Below are 21,788 nucleotides of genomic sequence, written 5' to 3'. Positions count from 1 at the left end.
CCTTGCATGTGTTATAGTTCCCCCATGCCTCACCCTTGAAGAATAAATCTTTCTGACTCTGGAAATCCAGCTCCCTCCTCCCCCTCCCACAATCCTTGTAGTTTTGTTGTTTGGTATTGATTTGGTTGTTATGGATGTTGGTTTGTTTATTCAGTTTCCTGAGCAAATTCTGTAGAGTCTGAATTCTTTGTCTTGTATAAAACTCAACATCTCTTCTCAGTTAGTGTAGTGGTCAGCTAATGATTGGACAGAAATCTCCTTGATTGTACTAAACCAATAAGTCTTCCCAACTTTGTTGAGGGATTTGTGTGTGTTGGGAGGAATATTTCAATACTCCAGTAGGCAGTTTAAAACACTACAATAGCCTTCACTTCTTGCTTGTGCAGACTCACAGGCATCTACACATGGGAGATTAGAGCCTCCTCAACGTTTTTCCTGAGCATGTGCACATTCTTGCACATGCATATGGCCTTTTAGACTTCCAGGAATATGTCGAATATTTTCAACATCCCACATAAAAATTTCATTCCCTGGTTTTCCTTTATAATATTTTAGTAAGTTTCTTACTTAACCCAACTGGTATTGCTACCTCAGGCACCTGAATTTTTAAATGATTGATATTGATTTTCTTTTGACAAATGCCGTAGGGGCAGGTCTGTTCACACCGAGTGAGCTAAGTCAAGTTTGATTCAGCAGTCACCCAGGTTAACAAAAAATAAGTGCTGAGACTGGAGATACAAGACAGGTAAATAGTGACAATTCTCTAGGGATGCAATTTTTTGGGGGGGGAGGAGTAACTCCAAACCTGTTCTGTTTGTTCCAGTGGCTGATAGGTTGCTGTTTTCACAATGAATAAAATCATGTAGCTTTTGGTTTGAAGGCTACAACAGAGATTGGGGGGTAGGGGTAGGGATAGGAAGAATCAAAATGCCACAAAACTTTGTTCTTACCAAGTTTCAGCTATTTTTCTTGAATAAATGCTTCTTATATTTTTGAAAACCTTTGATTAATTTCCAGAGTTCTGAAAAAGTTTATTTTGCCTATTTTTGCTAATATTCTCATTTCTTTTATGGAGGAATGGATACATGGAGGCCTTTACTCTGCCTTTTAAAGTGTTTTCTATTAGAATTTTAAAAGCTCCTTATGGATAGCTTCTAATGTTCAGGCAAAGTTGAAACCCACTTATTTTTTAGAGAAAGGTTCAAGGGCCTGATTATAGAAAACACAAGGCATTTAAGACCAGGACAAAAACAAGGAGCTTATGAATGAGTCAGATAGGGATTGGTTCAGAGATGGATGGGGCTTATAAAAAACAAAAGAGAAAAGAGTTTTAGGAAGAGAATAGTCAAAGCTATTGAATGCTGCCCACATAGTTCAGAAAATGGTTTGAAAACTACGGATTTGAATGATCTACTAAGAGGTCACTGTGATCTTTGTTAGAGCAATTGCAGTGGGGTGGAAAGGCAGAATCTTAACTGCAGTAATTTGTAACATGAATAGGAGGTAAAAAAGAGAAAACAAGTTTAGAATGAAGAGCCTGGACTGTGAACAAAAGGAGAGATAATATAGGTCAGTAGCTGGAATAGAATGTGAAGTCAAAAAAGTTGCTTTGTCCTAAGGATCATTTTAACCACTTTACTCTTATTCACAATTTTTTTCTTTTGGTCTCGACCCTAGACCATAGGGCCATCACTAGTGGCTTGTATTTGAGGATAAGAAAAGTGATTTTTCTTCCATTGTATGGGAAAGAAATGTGACCTTAGACGGATAAATTTTGCCTCAAAACAGATTCTCGGTGAAACTGTATGACTGGCATTGTGAGGGGTAGTGGACTGGGACATATATAAAGTCTGAGAAAACTGAGTTGAAATCCCAGCTCCATCACTTTACTGGTGCTAGCTGCGTGATTTTAGTGGAGCTACTTGGCTCTTTCAACCTCACTTGTCTCATGTGGATAGGAATACCAATCTTTTGTGATTGTTGTGTGGATTAATTTATATAATACCTAGGTTTTACAGTAAAGAAGAGGATGTTATATAAGGAAGAAAAAGTTAGCCATTTAATTTCAGTTTTCTCACCTATACCATAAAAGAGTTGTATTGTGTAATCTCCATGATGTGTTTCAGCTCTAACCAAATGGGCCCCCAATATCTTTTCATTCAGTACTATTCTGAACAAAACCTCTATTCTGGACGAGGTAGATATTTGGAATTGGTTGATGACCTAAACCATTCTGTGTAAGATAGTTTCCATTAGAAAAGACATTTAGAATTCCAAAGGATTGACTTACAAATAAATTTGAAGGATAGCTTTGCTGAGCTGGGGTGTACTTTTAAATAGATGAGCTCATCCCAGGACATATAATAGAGAGCACTCAGCAAAGCATATTTTAGATCCTTGAGAAATGAGCTTTGAGGAGATATACATCTGGCATGCTATCAGATCCCAAAGATACCATATCTGTATTTGGGAATACAGATTGATTGTTCTGGATTGATTGTTCTACTTAAAATATTTGTGTTTGTAAATGTTTATAACTGCTAGTTTGGGGCGGTTGAGGAAACTTTGAAACAATAAGCCACATGAAGAAGAAAGGCAGGTTTGAAACCAGCCAGAAAGTGCTCAGGGAAAGAAATAAAAGGTGAAGCAAGAATGAGTCGATGTATATAGGAGGCTTGTGAGACCAACAGAGCAAAATGAGAGTAGGATTAGATAAGGGACTCAGAGACACAGGAAAAAGTGAAACCAGAGGCCAATTGAGGCTGAACTGGACTAGAACAAGAAGAACGAAACAAAAATGATTTGCCTCGTCAGAGACTGATTTATTCTTCCTACCAATGCTCTCAGCTTGTTTTGTTGAGTTCACTGATACATTTTGGTAGAATTTTATTTGGGTAGACATAGGGGGAGTGCCTCTCATTTCTGGCAAGCATTGAAAACTTGCTCATTTTCTATTAGCAGATTAGTGATTTAAAGATTAAGAAAATATGCTCTGTGATTTCAAAGATGAAATGCCTATAAAATAAGAACACTGAAACACGGTGCCATATTTATTGTAATTTTATTAAAACCACTCTCCATGAAACTGAATCCACAGTGTCTCAGATACAGCTTCTTTCTGAATTATGAAAGATTGTACTTTGGTTATTTTTTTTTTCTTTCTCTGCTGATTCTCCTCAATTGGCTGTACCATAACTTTACTTTTAAATTAAATATAGTTGGCAAACTTTGCTTTAGAAGTGTCCCAGTTTCACACTACTTCTTCAAATGACTAGAATTGTCCAGGGTGGACTATTAATCTATATTGTCTACTCTACCAGAGGCTTCATATCCGTTCAAGACACTTTGCTCACATGTAACTTTTGGCAAAAGAGGATGACTGGCAGGTCATTGGATGGCCCCTTGTCAAAGTGGACTCTTTAGATAGGACTATTGATGAGCAGGGGCTTTATAGGCAGCTGGGCAACACTGCAGCCGGAGCGATCTTCCTCGGCAACCTGCAAATGAAACTAACGTTACGAAGGATTTCTCCAAAGACAGACATCTTAAATTAGGCAAAGTCCTATAACAGGACACATCTCAGGAAGATTTAAGGCAGAGCTGGTCGCTGTGCCAGCCAAGGGGCCTGCTCTGCCAGTTGAAAGGCAAGCACATCCTTCCCTGCCAGCTTGCAACGAGCTCGTTCTTGCCGTGACAGCACATCTACCATGCACGTTTGATTTAAGGCCCGCCATTACCATGCGTTTGTAATTATCATCAGGCGATGACGAGCCCTGGGAAAGGTAGAAGTCTTAAATATGGAGATCCAGGAGCCTAATCAAAATGCAATGCATAGAATATATCTTTCTTCATGATGCTCCACCTCTTTTCAACCAAGCGTTACTGGTTTGAGGAAAACTGTAGCACAACCCTTTGCCAATGATTGTGATGCATTTTCACTTCGCTAATCAAAATGTGTTTCATAAGGTCCTGACGGCGTTCAAGACTTCTTAAAGGAGGTATGACTTTTCTCTCAGTTGACTGGCATAGATTTCATAATTTACACGCAGATGTGGCAAAGATTTGTGAAAGCCTCCTTGAGCTTATAAATTCTCTTATTCTCTATTAGCATCCTCATAGATTCTTATAGATTCTCATCAGGATTCTATATGGGCAAACATTATATTGCTGACAATTTCTATTTTGTTATTACTTTGGGTCAATGATGTCCAAAGCAGTGATTCTACTTTTTTCCTACTTAGGGACCATATGTTATTGTATAGTGTATGTATGTATAACACAGATTTTAGAGGATTTGTATGGGTGAGAGAAGTGACCTGTTCTTGATAAGACATAACTTCAGTCAGCAAAATTATGTTAAATATTCAACTTTACCTGGTACCCTGTGTTACTCCTATGGTGAAGCAGCATGCTATGAAGGAAAGATACCTGGAGTTAATTCCAGAAGATCTCAATGCAAATATGAACTTTTCTCATTTGTGAATAGATGTTATCATGGATGGACCTTTATTCCTCTAGGCCTCTATCTCTTCTACACCATGATGGCATTGGAACAGACCCTCTCCAAGTCCCCTTCATGTCTGACATCTATGATTCCTTGAAGTCAAGAGTCCCTTCTTTTAAGGATATAGCCATTAGTATTCAAATATTAAGTATATAATTTGTAAAAGTCATTCTTTATGACACTCAAGTGACTAATATATAGGAACTCCTTTCTCCCAAGATGTCACCCCTACCTGTATTGTATTATTGCAGATATTTGAAATTTGGGGGAATTTGAAATAGAAGAAGGCTTTATTTGCACCATTTCCACATTAATGGATCCAGGGTTACAATAAGAATGGCTTCTTTTGGTTTGAGGAGTATTATAACCACTGAGACACTTGTGTCTGATAGATTCATTCAGCCTTTAATGTATGCCCACCTTGTATTATTGTGTCATATATAAAACCTGACCTCCTAAACAGAAGATAAGTCCCTGAAGGTCTGGGAGTATGTTTAGGGGTTATAAATCTCCCTAACACCTACCATTTAACATTTAGCCCCACAACTAATCACTTATTATGTTATATGACATGATATTTTTGTGTATAAAAATGCTTATGGAAAAATTATATAGGCTAAAGATTTCCTTTTATCACTGAAATGTAAACAATTTTCCACAAAAATAAATGAAAATGGAATGTAGAAATGAATAATTTGGTCTACGGTGGGACATTGAAATTCACTCTGGGGTGATTAGTGGTTATTCAGTTTTTAACTGATAATAACTCACATAAGTCATATTGTATACAACTAAGTAGTTGGTACTTCAAAAATAGCTTACCTAGTATATGGTTATATAGTAAGTGTCTGTTTGGTTTCCGCCTCATTCCCCCCCAAAAATCTATATATTGAGGACCAGAGTGTCTCAGTTTAGAAGGCAAATATCCTATCTCCCAACATTTAGCGGTGTCTCCCTTCTTTGAACTCTACAGCTATTACTTTGTCCTGTTGGCTTGGCACTATGATGCATCTCTTGATACAGGATTCTGTTGCTATGATACTTTTTGATATTTGTCATGCCTCTTCAGCTAAACTGCAAACATGTTGAGAGAAAACACCATGTATCCTATGATCATATATTCCAAAGTGTCTAATAGAGTTTTAATTATCTAAAAAATATTCAATTTGTATTTGCTGGAATTATATAGATAGGGCAAGAGACACATTGTCCATTGCAAGTTCACAATAAAATCAACAAACATTTATCTACTTATTGAACTTCCTAATTCATGAAACATCCTTACTGCATAAACAGCTATTTTTCTCTTATAGAATTTAACTTCTCTAAATTTTTGTCATTCTGTTTCTCTTATATCAAAAGGTATATTTAGGTCTTTTAGATATTACCACAGTTTAGTCTGGGATCTTTTGTGGGAATTGGGTATTTCAACATTTAAAATACCTTTAGGGGCGCCTGGGTGGCTCAGTCGGTTAAGCGTCCGACTTCAGCCAGGTCACGATCTCGCGGTCCGTGAGTTCCAGCCCCGCGTCGGGCTCTGGGCTGATGGCTCAGAGCCTGGAGCCTGTTTCCGGTTCTGTGTCTCCCTCTCTCTCTGCCCCTCCCCCGTTCGTGCTCTGTCTCTCTCTGTCTCAAAAATAAATAAAACGTTGAAAAAAAAAAAGATTTTTTTAAAATACCTTTAATTCATCTAAAATAACAATTTATTGGATAAATGAGTTTTTTATCAACATGCAGTACACATTAAGATTTGAGACAGCTTTCTAATTATTGAAAAAAGATAGTTGATTTTTATTAATAAAAATTTATGTGCTATCTGATTCTTGTTTCAGAAATGCACTAGTAAAGAATCCTTAAATTTACATACTTTGCCTACATTTTAAAGAGTTTTGGGGCTTTATTCAGAGGAAAACTATCCTAGACCTCTTAAAGCATAGTAAATAAAACATTTATAAAGGCAGTATAAAAGGTACACTCTAGGAAAATCTACATAAATCATAGTTCCCAGAGTCCTTTTTAAGATTCAGGATAAGAAAGTAATTTCTCTCATTTAACTCCCTTGGTGTGAATATGATACTTCAATATTTCATAAATATTTAATGAATTATTATTTCCTACAACTTATGAGTATTTGGACAATTGAAAGAATTATTTGAAATACACGTATATGTCTGGCTGTGTGGAAAAAAGGGTGATTATAAATGCTTGACACTGTGTGTCTTTAAAAAAATTGGGGAAAAATAATTTCTAAATTTTAAAGAGGGCAGGAAGGATGTTCGGTAAGATTCTTTATTATATAAATTTGAAAGTGCCTGGGAGTGCGTCTTCATTCTTAATTTTTTTAATGTTCATTTATTTTAGAGAGAGAGAGAGAGAGAGAGAGAGAGAGAGAGAGCAGATGGTAAGTGGGGGAGGAGCAGAGAGACTGAGGGAGACACAGAATCTGAAGCAGGCTCCATGCTCTGAGCTGTCAGCACAGATCCCAATTCAGGGCTCGAACTCACCAACCATGAGATCATGACCTGAGCTGAAGTTGGACACTTAGCCAACTGAGCCACCCAGGCGCCCCTTCATTCTTAATTCTTAAAGTATTATTACCAAAAATAATATCACTAATACAAACAATGGACCTGACAGAGGTAAAACATTGCAGATATCATGCTAGGTGCCTTACTTGTTCAAGTTTGTTTAAGATACAACTCTGCAATGTAGGCACTAATGTTTCTTTTACACTGGAATAAACTAGAAGAACTTGAAACAAATAAGTGCTGAAACCAAGTCTTATTCCAAATCTCTCACATTCCAAAAATCTATGCTTTTAAATTGCATCATGTTCATTTCCTGTGTTGAGGAAAAGTTATTTTTCTTTTATTATCTAAAATATAGGTAGTTCTTTGCATACTGTTTCTGGCACTGTCTCACACAGGAGCTTCCAATAACTGCCAGTCACATGGTGACAATTATGCTTGATTAAGCAGATCCAGTAAGTACTTGATCGACTTTTTCCCATAAATGCTGACATTCTGCAGCCAAAGGGAAAAGAACGCTTGCCATTATTCTAAGCACTCTGGCCATCTCCTTTTGTCCCTCCCAGTAACACCAAACCGAGTTTCCTAAGAGCAGTGTCCCCAGATGCTTAGACTCAGCCCAGATTCCAAGGTTTCTATCAAATACTTACTTGGGTAATCTGAATTATTGAGGTCTGTGAGTCCTATAAGCTGACAGGTGACAATTTGTGAGATTTGAAAGGGATGTTTGACAAAGTGTCATTGTTGCTATTGATCATTCTATCCCTGATAATCCACTGCTATAAATTTTGAAGTCTTTACAATGTCCCAGAATCCTCTAAAATTACATAAGAAAGAGTGCTTTGGAAACTATAAAATCAAATAAAAAAGAAAGTAAATTATAAATTCATGTTATTATAAGAATGTAAAGAACTCCATGAGATAATACCATAGCTATTGACTAGCACATAGATTTATAGTCAACTGAGAAGATGACTTCAATCATTGTTCTCAAAAGATGTTTCAGAATCGCTCAATGAGCTAAATACCGGTCTGGGTCCTATGCTCCTTGTCTCAGACTATCATACTATCAAACATAGAGTATTAGGGTAATAATAAGTGGCTTAAGACATTAAAGTTTAATTTTGTGTGGCACTCTTATATGGGTCAAACACCATAAAGAGCCTGAATGGTTGTCCTCCAAAAATGACCCGGGGGTTCGGGCTTTTCCTATAATGAGCTCTTTGGTTCAGAGTTCATTGTTTCCAGCTATACAAATAAAGGAGTGGGAAAGGACAGGAAAGAATAAGGGAAACCTAGTGAGGTGAGAACATGAACCTCAAAGGAGAACTTAGGAGCTAGGTCCTAACTTTGGCCAGAACTTGTCACACAAACCCAACCGAGTGTAAGAGGGCTGATAGACACAGTTTAATGAAACGATAGCATTTTTTTTTCCTGCTTCATAGGTTAGATAAGTTTGTATAAAGCAGAGAAAAGAGAAATCAAGCAAGCATGAAAAATTTTGATCTGATAGAATTTTAATGGGTCCCCAACAATGCCTTTATAGTTAACATAAGCCTGTGCAAAAAAATATATGACCATAATGTGACTTTTAGGCAGGTTATTCTCATTTTCATAATCTATAATATGGCCCTTGGGACAATCCAAATGGGGACAATTGATAAGGAATATCTGAAACCAGGACTAGTTTTACAGACATGTAGCCTGTGTTGTTGCACAGGACTCTGTTCCCACAAAGGCTCCGTATTTTTTTAATGCTCTGCTACTACTGTCTTAAGAGTCTTAATAATTTTGAATATGGGGCTCTGCATTTTGATTTTGTGCTAGGCCATTATTCTAAGCTCTCGACATCCCCCATTATGTAGCTAGTCCCACCTGAAACTTATGCTTAAAATCTTTAAGATAAATAGTTAATGCTAATTAATGTTTTAAAGAAGACAAGTTACAATAGCAAAGTTTATGTGCATGCATATAAATGTACGCCCACGCAGGAATGTATCTTTTTAAGAAAGAGTTTATTGGGAAGAATTTGTTTTAATTGATATTCATCGAGCATCATCCCATTGCTTATTGTTAGTTACTCATGTGAAGAGTTGGTTGATGTCTATAGCACAAGCATTTGTTTCAGATAAATGGATGTTTCAGTTGGATAAGTTTTAATTAAGCAACCTTTATTGTACAAGTAGTTGTTTTTGAAACCATGAGAAAACCACCGTAATTTGCTAATTCCGTTATCCAAAATCTGAAGGTGTTGCATCTTGTCTATAACCTTGAATACAGTTTTGTCTATATATGTCTCAAATAAGGAATAAGAAACTTTTCCACTGTAATGTTAAATTCTTTTTCTACCAAGACACAACTTAACTCTTCTCAAGCTCATAGAATCATCTAAAGTGAATGATTTATCTTTAGATCCTGCTTCCACACCACTTGCTACGGTCACTACTTTAGCATTTCACATTTCATAGGAATTTACTTATTTACACATTTGCCAAAGGAGTAAACTGAACTCTTTAACTCCTTGAGAACAGGTGTTGTTGCTGTTCATCTTGCTATTTCCAGAGCCTAGTATAGTTTCCAGGCACCCAGAACATGTTCAATCAATATTTAATGAAGGAATGAAGGACGAAATAAGTCATACAAAAACATTTTTGTTTCAGCAAAACATATATTTCCAAGTCTTAAAGAAGGTTCTACTCTTAATAAAGCCAAAATTAGTTTTTGTTTTGTTTTGTTTTACAAGAATGTTTTAAACTTGCATTATCCTTTAGCTCATAACAGCTGTATTCCAGGGGAGGATGAAAGAAAGCATACTCCTATTAAGTGAAATTTTAAAACATCTGAAGCATAAGAATAGTACGTATTTAACTGTCATATTTATAAATTAGGTATTTTAATAAAAGAGCTTTTTTTTTTCCTATTAAAAAATGAGTTGCTTGAATACATTCACCTAACACATGTAAAAGTAAGGAAGAACAATATACACAGGTTTCAGCAGATACATACGTTAATATTCCTTTGTATTAAATTGGTTGTTAATACTGTAATTTTTTTTCCCATTGTCTACTAGTAATACCCATGTATAGGGGTTACTATCCTTCTCTTTAAGGCTGGGAATGGTTTATCCATGGTATTAGTTACTTGTGGCTGCTATAACAAGTTATCACAAACTTGGTGGCTTAAATTTATTTTCCCCTAGTTCTGGAAGTCGGAAGTCCCGAATCAGTTATCACTGCACCACAACTCAAAACATGTCTGGAGAGCTACACTTCCCTCTAGAGGCTGCAGAAGAGAATCTGTTTCCTGACTGTTCCAGTTTCTGGTAGCTGCCAGAATCCCTTGGTTTATGGCCACATCACTCAATCATCAAAGCCAGCATCTTCAAATCTCTTTGCTCTGTCTTCACACTACATTTTCTTCCTTGTGTAAGAAATCTTTTTCTATTATAAGGATACTTGTAATTATATGTAGGGCCCACCAAGATAATCCAGCAGAATCTCTCTATATAAAGATCCTTAATTAATCACATCTGCAAAGACCCTTTACCCAAATAAGGTAATATTTATGAGGCTCTGTGCACTAGGATCTTCTGTCTTTGGGAATGGTTAATCAGCCTACTATACTTTTACCCTGCCCATTTTTGCATTACTGACGAAGAGGTGGAATTCTAGATGATGTATAATAGTATATTTTTCTCTATGCTCACTGACACAGGAATGAGGGTGCCATACAGTAAGTGAGTGCTGGAGAACTATAAACTAAATAGTTCTATAAAGGAAATGCTGCCTAAAGAAGCAGGCTTTGGCAAGTAGGGCTCAGAGAGGGAGCTCATAACTTCATGATAATACTTCACATAAATTAAAGTAATGTTAATTGTCTCTTCCAAAACAAGGCCATTAAGCAGTTTATTGCTCCTACCTTAAGAATTTATTTTGGTATTTCTTGTGGTCCTACCTTTCCAATGGTATTTTACTTTTTACCCAGTGGGGATATAAACACCTCCATGACAGTCCTTTCTGGTATATTTCATCTCTAAGGATAACAAGAGGAGGAAATAAATGACCAAATAGGTCCCGATAAGCTCTGCAGCAATCAAAAAACAAAAGTCTCCAGGAAGATATCAGTAGGTGGAGCTTCATTTTGAAATACAGTTCCTAACAAATGGAAAGAATAAGTTTGTCTACAGTGCCTAGTTGTGAACAGCTAAACTGTCAGTGACCTTGTGCCTGAACAGGGAAGAATTTTGTTTCATTTTTTCCACTGTGTGGAGGTAAGACATTTGAATCAGGAGAGAAGATGTTTTATTTTTTTGGCCCATTTTTATTCATCTCCTACTATGCTCCAGCTATTAGGTGTAAAGCCCTGGTTAATACAATTGCTTTCTTTGTCCCTCTGTCAGTGGTCTTCCATTTCATTTTCAAGTTTCTCAAAACTCTGCAGTCTTATGCTTGGTCATCTACAACTGATCCAAGGTCATAAAAGGACAGCTTAGCTGGAAGGGAAAAAGAAGAAGAAGAAGAAGAAGAAGAAGAAGAAGAAGAAGAAGAAAAAAACAAGAACGCTAAGAAGTTACATAAATGTCCTCTAGCACATTCCCTGTTCTGAGGGCTAATGTACTGTAGCAATTCATCAGTCATTCTAATAGTCTTTTAACTTCTGTCAGAAAGCCTACTAAATGCTAACATCTTAAATGTTTAATATTCTAAAACATATTTTCATTAATCATGCAAATTATCTGGGCATCCATATTTTACGATAACCTCTTTTGAGATTAAGAGTCCTGAGGCTTTGTGTATGAGAGACCCATGTTAGCAAATGATATTGTAGGTGAAATATAACTTAGAATGAAAGAATTTTAGCAATGAAAAGTCACTAGTAAAATTCCAGTATCAATGTGCCATCTCATTTATAAAAAAACCAAAATGCTATTAATGTCAGATATTTTTGATTAGGTAGCAAGCAGCTAAAATATGCATTTGCTTCATTCTATTTTATTACATAGTTGATGGATGAATATTAATGTTGGTAGATTGTATATTATCCCAATAGAAATGATCCTATGTTTCACAGCAAAGTAGACTGTTATTAGGAAAGGATAGAACATGTGTTCCATGCATTTATGTTGGTATGAACTGCACCATGAAAACCTTCATTTATATGCTGCCAATCCTATTCCAGTGATTCTTAGCTGCTTGGAAAAAGGAGAAATATGTGCATGGGCCTCATTAAACAGATTAATAAGAAATTGAAAGGGGTAAAGGGCATGAGTTTTGGTAGTGTTAGTGGAAATGCTTTACCTTAAAGCTATTTGTCAGTAGGGATGGAGGCTGGTAGTGAAACAGATAGAAATGACCTGAGACCATGTAAATGTAGTTATGCTGGAGTCATGGAGCAATGCTCATTAGACTCAAGAACATGACCTAAGTAACTGAAAGTCATGAGCAATGATAGATCAGCACACTAGTCCGGCTACCAAAAGGAAGCAGATGGCACAATCAAATTAGGATAATTCAAGGAAGGCTGATTTATAAAGGGACTAATTGCAATAGTATAGGCACAGTGAAGGGTAAAGGAACCATTAAAGGCTGTGCAGGTAGTGAGCTAACAGCCACAGAACAGTTATTAAATCTAAGCCTTTAGAAGTAAGAGGAAAGGAACAATTACCAGAATCTGAAGGAAGGAGAATCATGTACAGAATGACACTTTTAGACCTTTCCTTAAGGGAGACAGGCAACATAAGGTGATCTCATGGGGTGAGCAAATACCCTGACCTCATTCCTCTCTCTCCCTCCAGTCTCTTGATGGGGCTTCCCATTCATTGAGCCCAACGGGAACCCGAGGGTACAGATCAAGGATGTTGTCCATACAGATGAGCCTCTCTAAAAGGATATCAGGGCCTCACATGTGGAGAGTGGATCTGAAGGGAGACATGCGGGGTCAGAAACATCTAGTTTTTGTATGAATGCAACCTCTTTGGTTTTGTGACCAAAATTCATAGTTACACTTTGAATGATTTTCTTATGTCTCCCCCCCTTTTTTTTACCCATTTCTTAAATTTTCTTTTATGGTTATTTTCTTTCACAATATCTCCTGAGGCTGTTTTCATTAACAAAATTTCTAGCAGCAATGCTACTTACCCAGTACACACAAAGGAACAAACTTAGCCTCTGAGTAAATATATGTATGTGTATATATATATATATATATATAATAGCTAAATGCTATCCAGACAGTTTATTATTCTCTCTATATAGCTTTTTTTAGTATATCAGTGTGAATTTTTTTTTTACATTTATTTATTTTTGAGAGACAGAGAGAGACAGTGTGAGCAGGGGAGGGGCAGAGAGAGAGGGAGACACAGAATCTGAAACAGGCTCCAGGCTCCGAGCTGTCAGCACAGAGCCCGACACGGGGCTCGAACCCATGAACCGTGAGATTATGACCTAAGCCAAAGTTGGACTCTTAACCGACTGAGCCACCCAGGCGCCCATATCAGCGTGAATTTTAATGTCTGTAGTCTGTATTGCTAAAGCGATGGTGAAGTCTTCACTTTTCTACGTGGTTTGCCTTCTAATTATATTTCTCTGGTACAATATTTAACCATCATTTCCTCAATCATGGGTTCTAAGGTGCAATGAAAAAAAATCTAAAGGGAAATATATTTGTTACTTTTCAAAAAGATTTTTTTCTGGAGCATTTTCAATGATTGCTGCAGGAATGAATGAGTAAAGGTTTCAAGAATGAATAGTTGCAGAAAACCAACTTACTTTTGTACAGAAGTCCATGCAGCAGCCCCCCAGGGTAGAAGTACTTTTGTATCTCCTTTTGTTGAGTTCTCTATTTTTTTATGAATATGCATATTGGGGGAAAAACTTCCATCTGCTCTCTTTTAGCTGATTATATCACATTTTGGAGCTGCACATCGTTATGGAGCTTCAGAGAAAGATGATCATTTACATTACATATGGATATAAAGTAGAGAAGGAGTTGATGAATTGCAAACAAGTATAATTTATATGGACAAAGTGTGCCAGAAGTGCTTTTCACCCCATTTTACTCTGCAAATGGAATGATTCCTGCCCATTCACTTGGCACGGTTCCCAAAAACTCAGAGAGGAAAACGATCCCGTTAGCCTTCTGCATCAGGATTCCACTCCTTCCCTAAGAGGAGACAGTGCTCTGCCCTCAGGCCCACCAGGGACCCCAGAAGGCCAAAGGAGATCTCTGAACACACTAATGTCACTTTTAAGATTTTTCCATCATGGCTTCTTAATTTATAATCTACATCACGCAGACAACCTAATACTCAGAACTGTTGGTAATTCAAATGTGAGAAGTTTGCATGATGAAGAAAGAAAGGGAGAATAATGAAAAGCTCATATTTTCCTCTGTGCTGTGATTTTCCCATGGCAGATCATTTGCCTAAATGCCTGTAAGCTTTGTAAATATGTGAAAATCTACAGTTAAGGTGTCTTTCTAAGGGCTTCTGTGTGGGCTATTGCACAGTCAGCTGTGACTCCATACTGTAAAGACCTGGGCCCAAGATGCAGTAATAAAAGTAATAACCCCAAATCTTGTTTTGTGTTATTTAATTAATTAATGTGGGCATTTAATTATATATTCAATCATTCAGTCCTCAAAAGTGATTATTCCTATTATGTGTCAAGAGTGAGGAGTCAAGGCTAAATACCATACAGCCTCTTCCTAAACTGTCATAACTCAACAAAGAAATATTCTGTCAGGACAAAACAGTCATTTATCTGTGAAGTTCTGGTGAATCAGCTGATTCTCATTGCTACCGGAAGACACAGTTGTCCTAGCCCTCATACAATCTGCGTCTGAAGAATTTCAATTAGTACGAGCCTAAGCCCGTCCTATGGTAGCGTATGCACCACTTTTATTTTATGTTCAGATATTAGTTTTTATGCATGCAGTGCATGCACTGTACTGAGTGTTTTGCACACATTATCTCATTTAATCAACACAGAAATATGAAATATTAGTATTATAGTATTTGTATTTCACAGAGGAGGGAAAAGAAAGCTTGGAGGATAAGTGATCCACCCAAAGTCACATAATCCTCAAACCAGGACCTCTGGGTCAACATTGGGTGTGATCGGATGAATTCAATGGTAAGATAGGAGGTAGCCTAAAGTAAGGGTTACTTCCATCTTAGTTCTGTAGGCAGAAAACCTGGTCAAATTTAGAAACTGCTGTTCTTTTACCTATATTTAGTCCCTATTCATTTTTCTCTCAACCTTTACATAATTTTAGCATGACTTCCCACTTTAGGAAGGAGTTCTTGAAGTGTGCATGCTGATTAGTTACACAGTTTTCTTTGGTGGTGGTGGGGGAATGGAAGCGTGTGTGTGTGTGTGTGTGTGTGTGTGTGTGTGTGGCGTGACAGAGTATCTAAAATTTCTTCATGTTATTTTTCTCAGAACTTAGGCCTGTAACGGAAGTTTCTCAACATGAAATGTCATCAATTTGGCCTCACACAGGAAGTTGCAAGGCGCTTGACTAACCTCAGTGAACTGGATGTTGTCTAAAACCTGATAATCTTTAGCTATCACTTTAGAAGTTTTAAAAGTTATTTTATTTCTTAACTCATTATCTTAGAAATGTAACTGATAAAAAAGAAAAGCTTCTGATAACAATTTCAGGGTTAAGGTATATTGGTACTTATATCAGGAAAAGAATCGGATGAGGGGGCAGAATTTAAATGATCTCATTTTTGTTCTTATTATCAAAAAATTATTATAAGGATTTTATCCATACTTAGAATAAAATTTCTCTAGCCATGCATACTTCACATCATACTTGAATTTGTAATTTCTGATTCCTGGGATCAGAATAATCATTGCATCCCAGAACAGTTTTACAACATTTCTGTACTGAAGGACTCAGCTTGTTCCAGTGAGAGACTATGGCAAGATTTTAATGCAGATTATCTGAGCCAAAGGGCCTTTATTGGCATAGTCTTGGGGAGCAAATAAATGAACAAGACTGGGACTCTCTTGAAACCAGGTTTCAACCTAGAACCAGTGTGATCATCTGGTAACCATTAAAATGTCAACTTTCTAACCATCTTGACATCCACTCTCGAAAGGCTCAAATTCTTGTCTATCTTCTAGTCAAGGGCAGTGGAAGGCCTAAGTCTTTCAACTGCCTCACAACCTTGGATGAACTATGTCTTGCCTTTTCACTCCTCTTTATCCAGCTTCCATAGTTGAGAGAAAAACCTAAGGAAAATGAGCTTCAGGGATCCAGTCTGTGAAATGAAGGCAGCAGTACTCTCTTTAGTGTGGTGTGTATGGCTACAGGTATCCTTTTCAGTGCTGTGCTATGTGATGGGGTCATCCTTCTGGTAACTTGAACCTCATGGAATCCAGTCTCTCTTCTTCTTCAATCTCCTCATGGCCTTTGCGGCATTTCTGCTCATAAGCGTTTCCATAAATCCTTGACTGGATGCCAGATATTCATTTTAAAAGGATAGAAATCATGGCTGAGGACATTTCACCAGCAATTTCCACCATTTTACATTTAAGCGGTTCCTTAGATGGTTCCTAACCTACAATTTCTTGGTATCTTCATAAAGAAGCTGTACTCTCTGGAACTCCCTGAGGCAGCAGGTTGATGAAAATTTAAGAATTATGGTCAGTGGCTACGCAGTGTCCAAGGAGGTCCTAGAATAATCTATTTGGAGTGCTGACCATGGCCAGGAGTGGGGCTATGATGCAAGAAGCATGTTAGAGGGTTGAAACTGAAACACTATTTCCTGCTGTGGAGAGAGAAGTAGGCATGTGATTTACTCCTGACCTGGGCGCTGCATATAGGATTAAATCTCATGGATCTGGAAAAATACACTAGAGATTAACAGTGTAATATTGTCTCCCAGCATTTGAAATAACATTTTGTGTTTCCTGATTTTTCCTAAAGTATTGTGTTTTACATATTTAAGAAACTTTTAGATCACTTTGGCAGGCATTTACCTATAGACTAAGTACATTGATTTAAACATAAATATAGAATTGTTATATGGGAATAATTCCATTCAATGGACTTCAGCAAACATTTCCTAAGTTCCCATTCTGTACCCAGTATTGTACCAGGCACCAGGGATCTCTTTCACAAAAAGATCACAGTGTTGTGGAAGGGCAAGTGCCTTTCAAATAGATAAAGTATAATATGTTAAGTGCCATAACCAACAGAGATACAAGTTGCTATGGAAACACAGAGAAGTACACCGAAGGAAATCATGGAACACTTCACAGAGTAAGTGACTTTTGTGATGTGTCTTAAGAGGAAAAACAGAGGGAGTCTCCTAGATGTAGAAATTCACAGTAGCCACTCCAGGAAAATAAATAGCATAAGAAAAGTCATAAAAGAAATAGTGAATTTGTAGAATTGCAACTAGATTCTTATGGCTGCAGAGCGTAGAATGAGAGAAAGGAGAGGAAAGATACAACTCATAGGTTAGGTAAAAAAATGGTTGTGAAGAACCTTATGTATCTTGGAAGAAAGTTTAAATATTATTATACTAAAGATAGTGAGGAGCTAAAAAAAAATTTCAAGCTGGAAGTACATGATTTGATATACAGGTTAGATCTTTCTGGAAGCTGTTGGGAGGATGGATTAAAAGGTAGGGCACAGGTAGAACAGGGGTGAGTTGGAAAGCCATTGCACTATTTAATATATGAGATAATGACATTCCAAAGCAATACAATAGCCATGGGAATGGATAGAAAGCCATGAATGGCAGAGCACATCTAGAGGTCAGACTTGATTACATATTGAATCTGAGAGAAATGTATAAGTGAGATGAAGTGAGAAATGATTTTCTGTTTTGGGTAACTGGGTATTGGTGCCATTAAAGAGAGAGCTTTGTTTGGAATAAAAAAGGAGAGGCAAATTTGTAGAGAAAATCAAAGATTTAGGTATGTTGAGTTGAAGCTTCTAGAGTGTTATGGGCTGAACTGGACCCCTCTCCCCACAAAGTTCATATGTTGAAGCTCTCAACCCCAGTGTATGGTACCAGTGTATGGTATTTATAGATGGGGTTTTGAGGAGATAATTAGTTTAAATAAGGCTGTAAGGATGGGGCCTTCATGATTGGACCAGTGCCCTTCTAAGAAAAAACACCAGAAAGCTTACTGTTTCTGATGTGTGAGGACACATTGAGAAGGTAGCTATCTGTAAGCCAGGAAGAGCTCTCATTAAAGTCCACCCATGCTGCAGCCCCATCTTGGACTTTTGGCCTCCAGAACTGTAAGAAATTAAATTTCTATTGTTTAAGCCACCCAATCTGTGGTATTTTGTTACACAGCCTGAGCTGACTAAGACATAGAAGTATTCAGGAAGTTGGATGACACAGATCTATCAGGAGGAGACAGATTGAAGTGTTGATTGATTTGGAAATTTCATATATATATATATATATATATAATATATAAAATAAAATATATATATTAAAATAATATATATAACAATATATATATTGTTTCCATAAGTAAACAACGTATTTGTTTATTATTAAAGAGATATTTACACTCAGATATTCAAGCCTGGCTATCCTAGAAGATAAAGTTTGCCCTTTTTTTTGCTCACTTGCAGTTTTGTGGGATTCATATATATATATATATATATATATGGAGAGAGAGAGAGAGAGAGAGAGAGAGAGAGAGACTGACTATAAAACCTTGTATGGCAAGAGATATTTTGTCTAGAAGTCAAAACATTAAAAAATACCTTAACACCACTCGTGTGGAAAAGAGTAAATGCACGTAGTTCTTTTTATTATTAAAATTAGGCTATTTCAAAATTTAAAATATTTATAATTAAAAATGAAACATCTGTACAATTATTAAAATTAGTTTTACTAAATAAGAATTGAAAACATCTTGTTAACTCTTCTTTTATAGCAGATAACAGTGAAGAAATCAACAAAAAATAATTACTAAAACTCCACTCTGGATCAAGAGAAAATGTCTCCAGTATCAACCCACACTTTCCTATTAAGTATAAAAATGAGTGTAACTGCTGCTTGGACAATTGGTTATACAGATACTCTCTCCATTACTATTTGTTCAATAACGTACATAAGTTCAAAACTGGCAGGGATGAAAAAATGAGTTTTCCCTGCAGAATTTTTCATGTTGCACTTAGAAAATAAAGATGAATAAATCTTATCTCACACACACCAAAGACTTACACCATACCTCTTCTCATACAGGCAAATGAAATATTAACATGTAGCATTCAAAATAATAAATATATATACTATTTACAATAATTGGGAATGTTGGAGACATGAACTTTTGTGTAAAATCATTCTGATTAAATTTTTTTAACTTCAGGTTGTATTCGCAAATACTTCTCTTTCTCTCCTATTTGATCTTTTAGCTCAAATAGAATTAAAGTGGAATGTGTCTGTAGATATAAAGTTGAGAATGTGTATTCAGTCACTTGGCTCTGTGATAGTAATCTTCTGTACCATGTCAGAGAGATTTTCAGACTCCACATCTTCTTTGCCATTATCTGAATTTTCTGATGAGATATAACAACCAGAGTCCCTTGGGCAGTCCTCTAACTGTGACTTATTTAAGGAGATGTCTGGGCTTAAGGATAGGGGCACAGATTCATTTTCTTGCTCTTGAATAGCTGTAAATGGAAAAGAGGGCAGTAGTTAGGAGAAGCCAAGACAAGTTTTATTCATGCACTCATTCATCTTTGAGCCGTTTTAACTGTACCAACCTTGACTTCATTACATTTGAAACTTCCATAAGTAAACAATGTATTTGTTTATTATTAAAAAGATATTTACACTCAGATATTCAAGTCTGGCTATCCCAGAAGATAAAGTTTGCCCTCTTTTTTGCTCACTTGCAGTTTTGTGGGATTCATGTGAACTGCTTGCATAAGCGAAGATCAATATGGACTCTCATTTTACATTAATGATAAGTTGCCAGAGAAAGCAGATTGTATCCACAGTTTGACTGATGCCTTGTCCAAATACTCCTTAAAGTAACATTAGAAAAAGTCTTTTGTAGTTTAACTGTACAATACACCTCAATGGTGATCTTTGTGAACAATTCTAGAATCATGATAATGTAAATTAATGAAAAAAAAATCTCTGTGGGCAACAATGTACAGTTAGACTTCAATTACTTGGAATTTAACTAATAAAACTTAAAGCACTCAGATTTTCCTATGTTTGCATTCAACAGAAAAATCAACATAAGAACCAGGTTGCTTTTAGATAGTAAAACACCACCATTTTCATTGGATCTGAATTGTTTGGTTTTTCTTCTACATCTCTGTAGTTCTGGATAACAATTATTTACATTCAGATTGGTGACTGTTATCACAGCAGTATTCTAGATTCCACAGACAGTTTCTTTGAAAAAAAAATTGATATTAGAGATGTAACACAATATTTACTTTTTTGTAATATTTTTCATGTTTATAAATTTTGAGAGAGAGAGAGAGAGAGAGCATTAGGAGGGGAGGGCCAGAGAGACAGAGAGAGAGACAGAGAGAGAATCTCAAGCAGGCTCCACTATCAGTGCAGAGCCTGATGTGGGGCTCGAATTCATGAACTGTGAGATCATGACCTGAGCCAAAATCAAGAGCCAGAGTCCTCAACTGGTTGAGCTACCCAGGTACCCCAGAAAGTATTTTTAAAGAACCTAAGCAGCACTATAAAGTGTTACTCTTCTCAAGAATCCTTCAGCATCAATGTTCTCTTTGTCAATGCAAAGTTTCTTTCTATGACTTCCCTGACACCAGTAAATGTGTGTTTCTCCGCATCATGAGATGGGGTCCTCAGGGAGGAGATGTATCTTAGGTCACCACCTGTCAGCAGTATCAGCATGTCTAGCTCTTTCCCCTTCTAACCCCAGAGCTTCCCCACGTTGCATGATGTGAGTAACTCCACTTTGGAAGAACCAAACACATACATTTCAGGGTGGGACAAGACCTCTGCTGTCAGAGACTATGTACTTCATCCTATTCTAGTGAGGAGAAAATAAATCCCAACTTCAAAATCCTGGAAGAAGGAAACTGTAATTTTCCTCAATAGACTTTTAAAAAGTAAAATGCTAAGTAATTTATCTTTAAGAAATCCACCCCTTGTCTTCTCTACAAATATCCCACTTTTTGAATGCAATTCCTAGGCTCCAGGTATCTTGTCAACATTATGTTCTACTGTGTGTCCAATTGTTATCAACATCCTTTATGGTAAGGAATTGAGCCCTGGTGCCCTGAAGCATCCTTGTATGTAATGAATTAACTTCAATGTATCTAGAATGGTACTCTTTTACATAGCATCCATGGAAGAATGGAGAAAAGAGTCACATTATTTTTTGTATTCTGTGGTTTGTTTGAGGAACACGGGTTGAGAAAGTTTGGGGAAAAGGATAAAGATCATTTTAGTCTACTCATCTTCAAAATGAATCATAACAGTTCTTTTAACCTTTTCCTCAAAGCTTTAATTTCCAACAATAAAATGTTTATGCCATTATTCTGAACCTTTGCTATATTTGCCACAACTTTTTTTTTATTTATTCTTTTTATTGAGAGAGAGAGAGAGAGAGAAAAGGAGAGCAAGAGTTAGTGGGGAGGGGCAAAGGGAGAGGGAGAGAGAGAGAATCTTAAGCAGGCTCCAAATCCAGTGCTGAGCCCAACTCAGAGCTTCATCTCAAGATAGATCGTGAGATGATGACCTGAGCCGAAATCAGGATCCCCATGCCACAACT

The 21,788-nt window shown here is 36.8% G+C and overlaps 1 protein-coding gene and 1 long non-coding RNA gene across 6 annotated transcripts in view; one reads left to right on the top strand and one right to left on the bottom strand.

The window, feature by feature from the left end:
* Nucleotides 1-21,788, top strand: part of LOC121036080 (uncharacterized) — a 108,576-nt gene that overhangs the window by 75,103 nt on the left and 11,685 nt on the right. The gene's annotated exons all lie outside the window — the stretch shown is intronic.
* The window catches only part of SAMSN1 (SAM domain, SH3 domain and nuclear localization signals 1), a 139,996-nt gene continuing 136,999 nt past the window's right edge, over nt 18,792-21,788 (bottom strand). For all 5 annotated transcript variants that reach the window (XM_040484163.1, XM_040484166.1, XM_040484164.1 and 2 more), the window contains one exon: nt 18,792-19,692. In XM_040484163.1, the coding sequence (XP_040340097.1) occupies nt 19,490-19,692 (203 nt within the window). In that variant the 3' untranslated portion in view covers nt 18,792-19,489. The remainder of the gene's footprint in view (nt 19,693-21,788) is intronic.

Source organism: Herpailurus yagouaroundi, unplaced genomic scaffold (genome assembly GCF_014898765.1).
Source record: "Herpailurus yagouaroundi ecotype Mexico unplaced genomic scaffold, PumYag 162, whole genome shotgun sequence".
Lineage (NCBI taxonomy): Eukaryota > Metazoa > Chordata > Mammalia > Carnivora > Felidae > Herpailurus > Herpailurus yagouaroundi.
The sequence above is the reverse complement of the archived record's forward strand: the minus strand, read 5'-3'. Positions and strand labels throughout refer to the sequence as shown.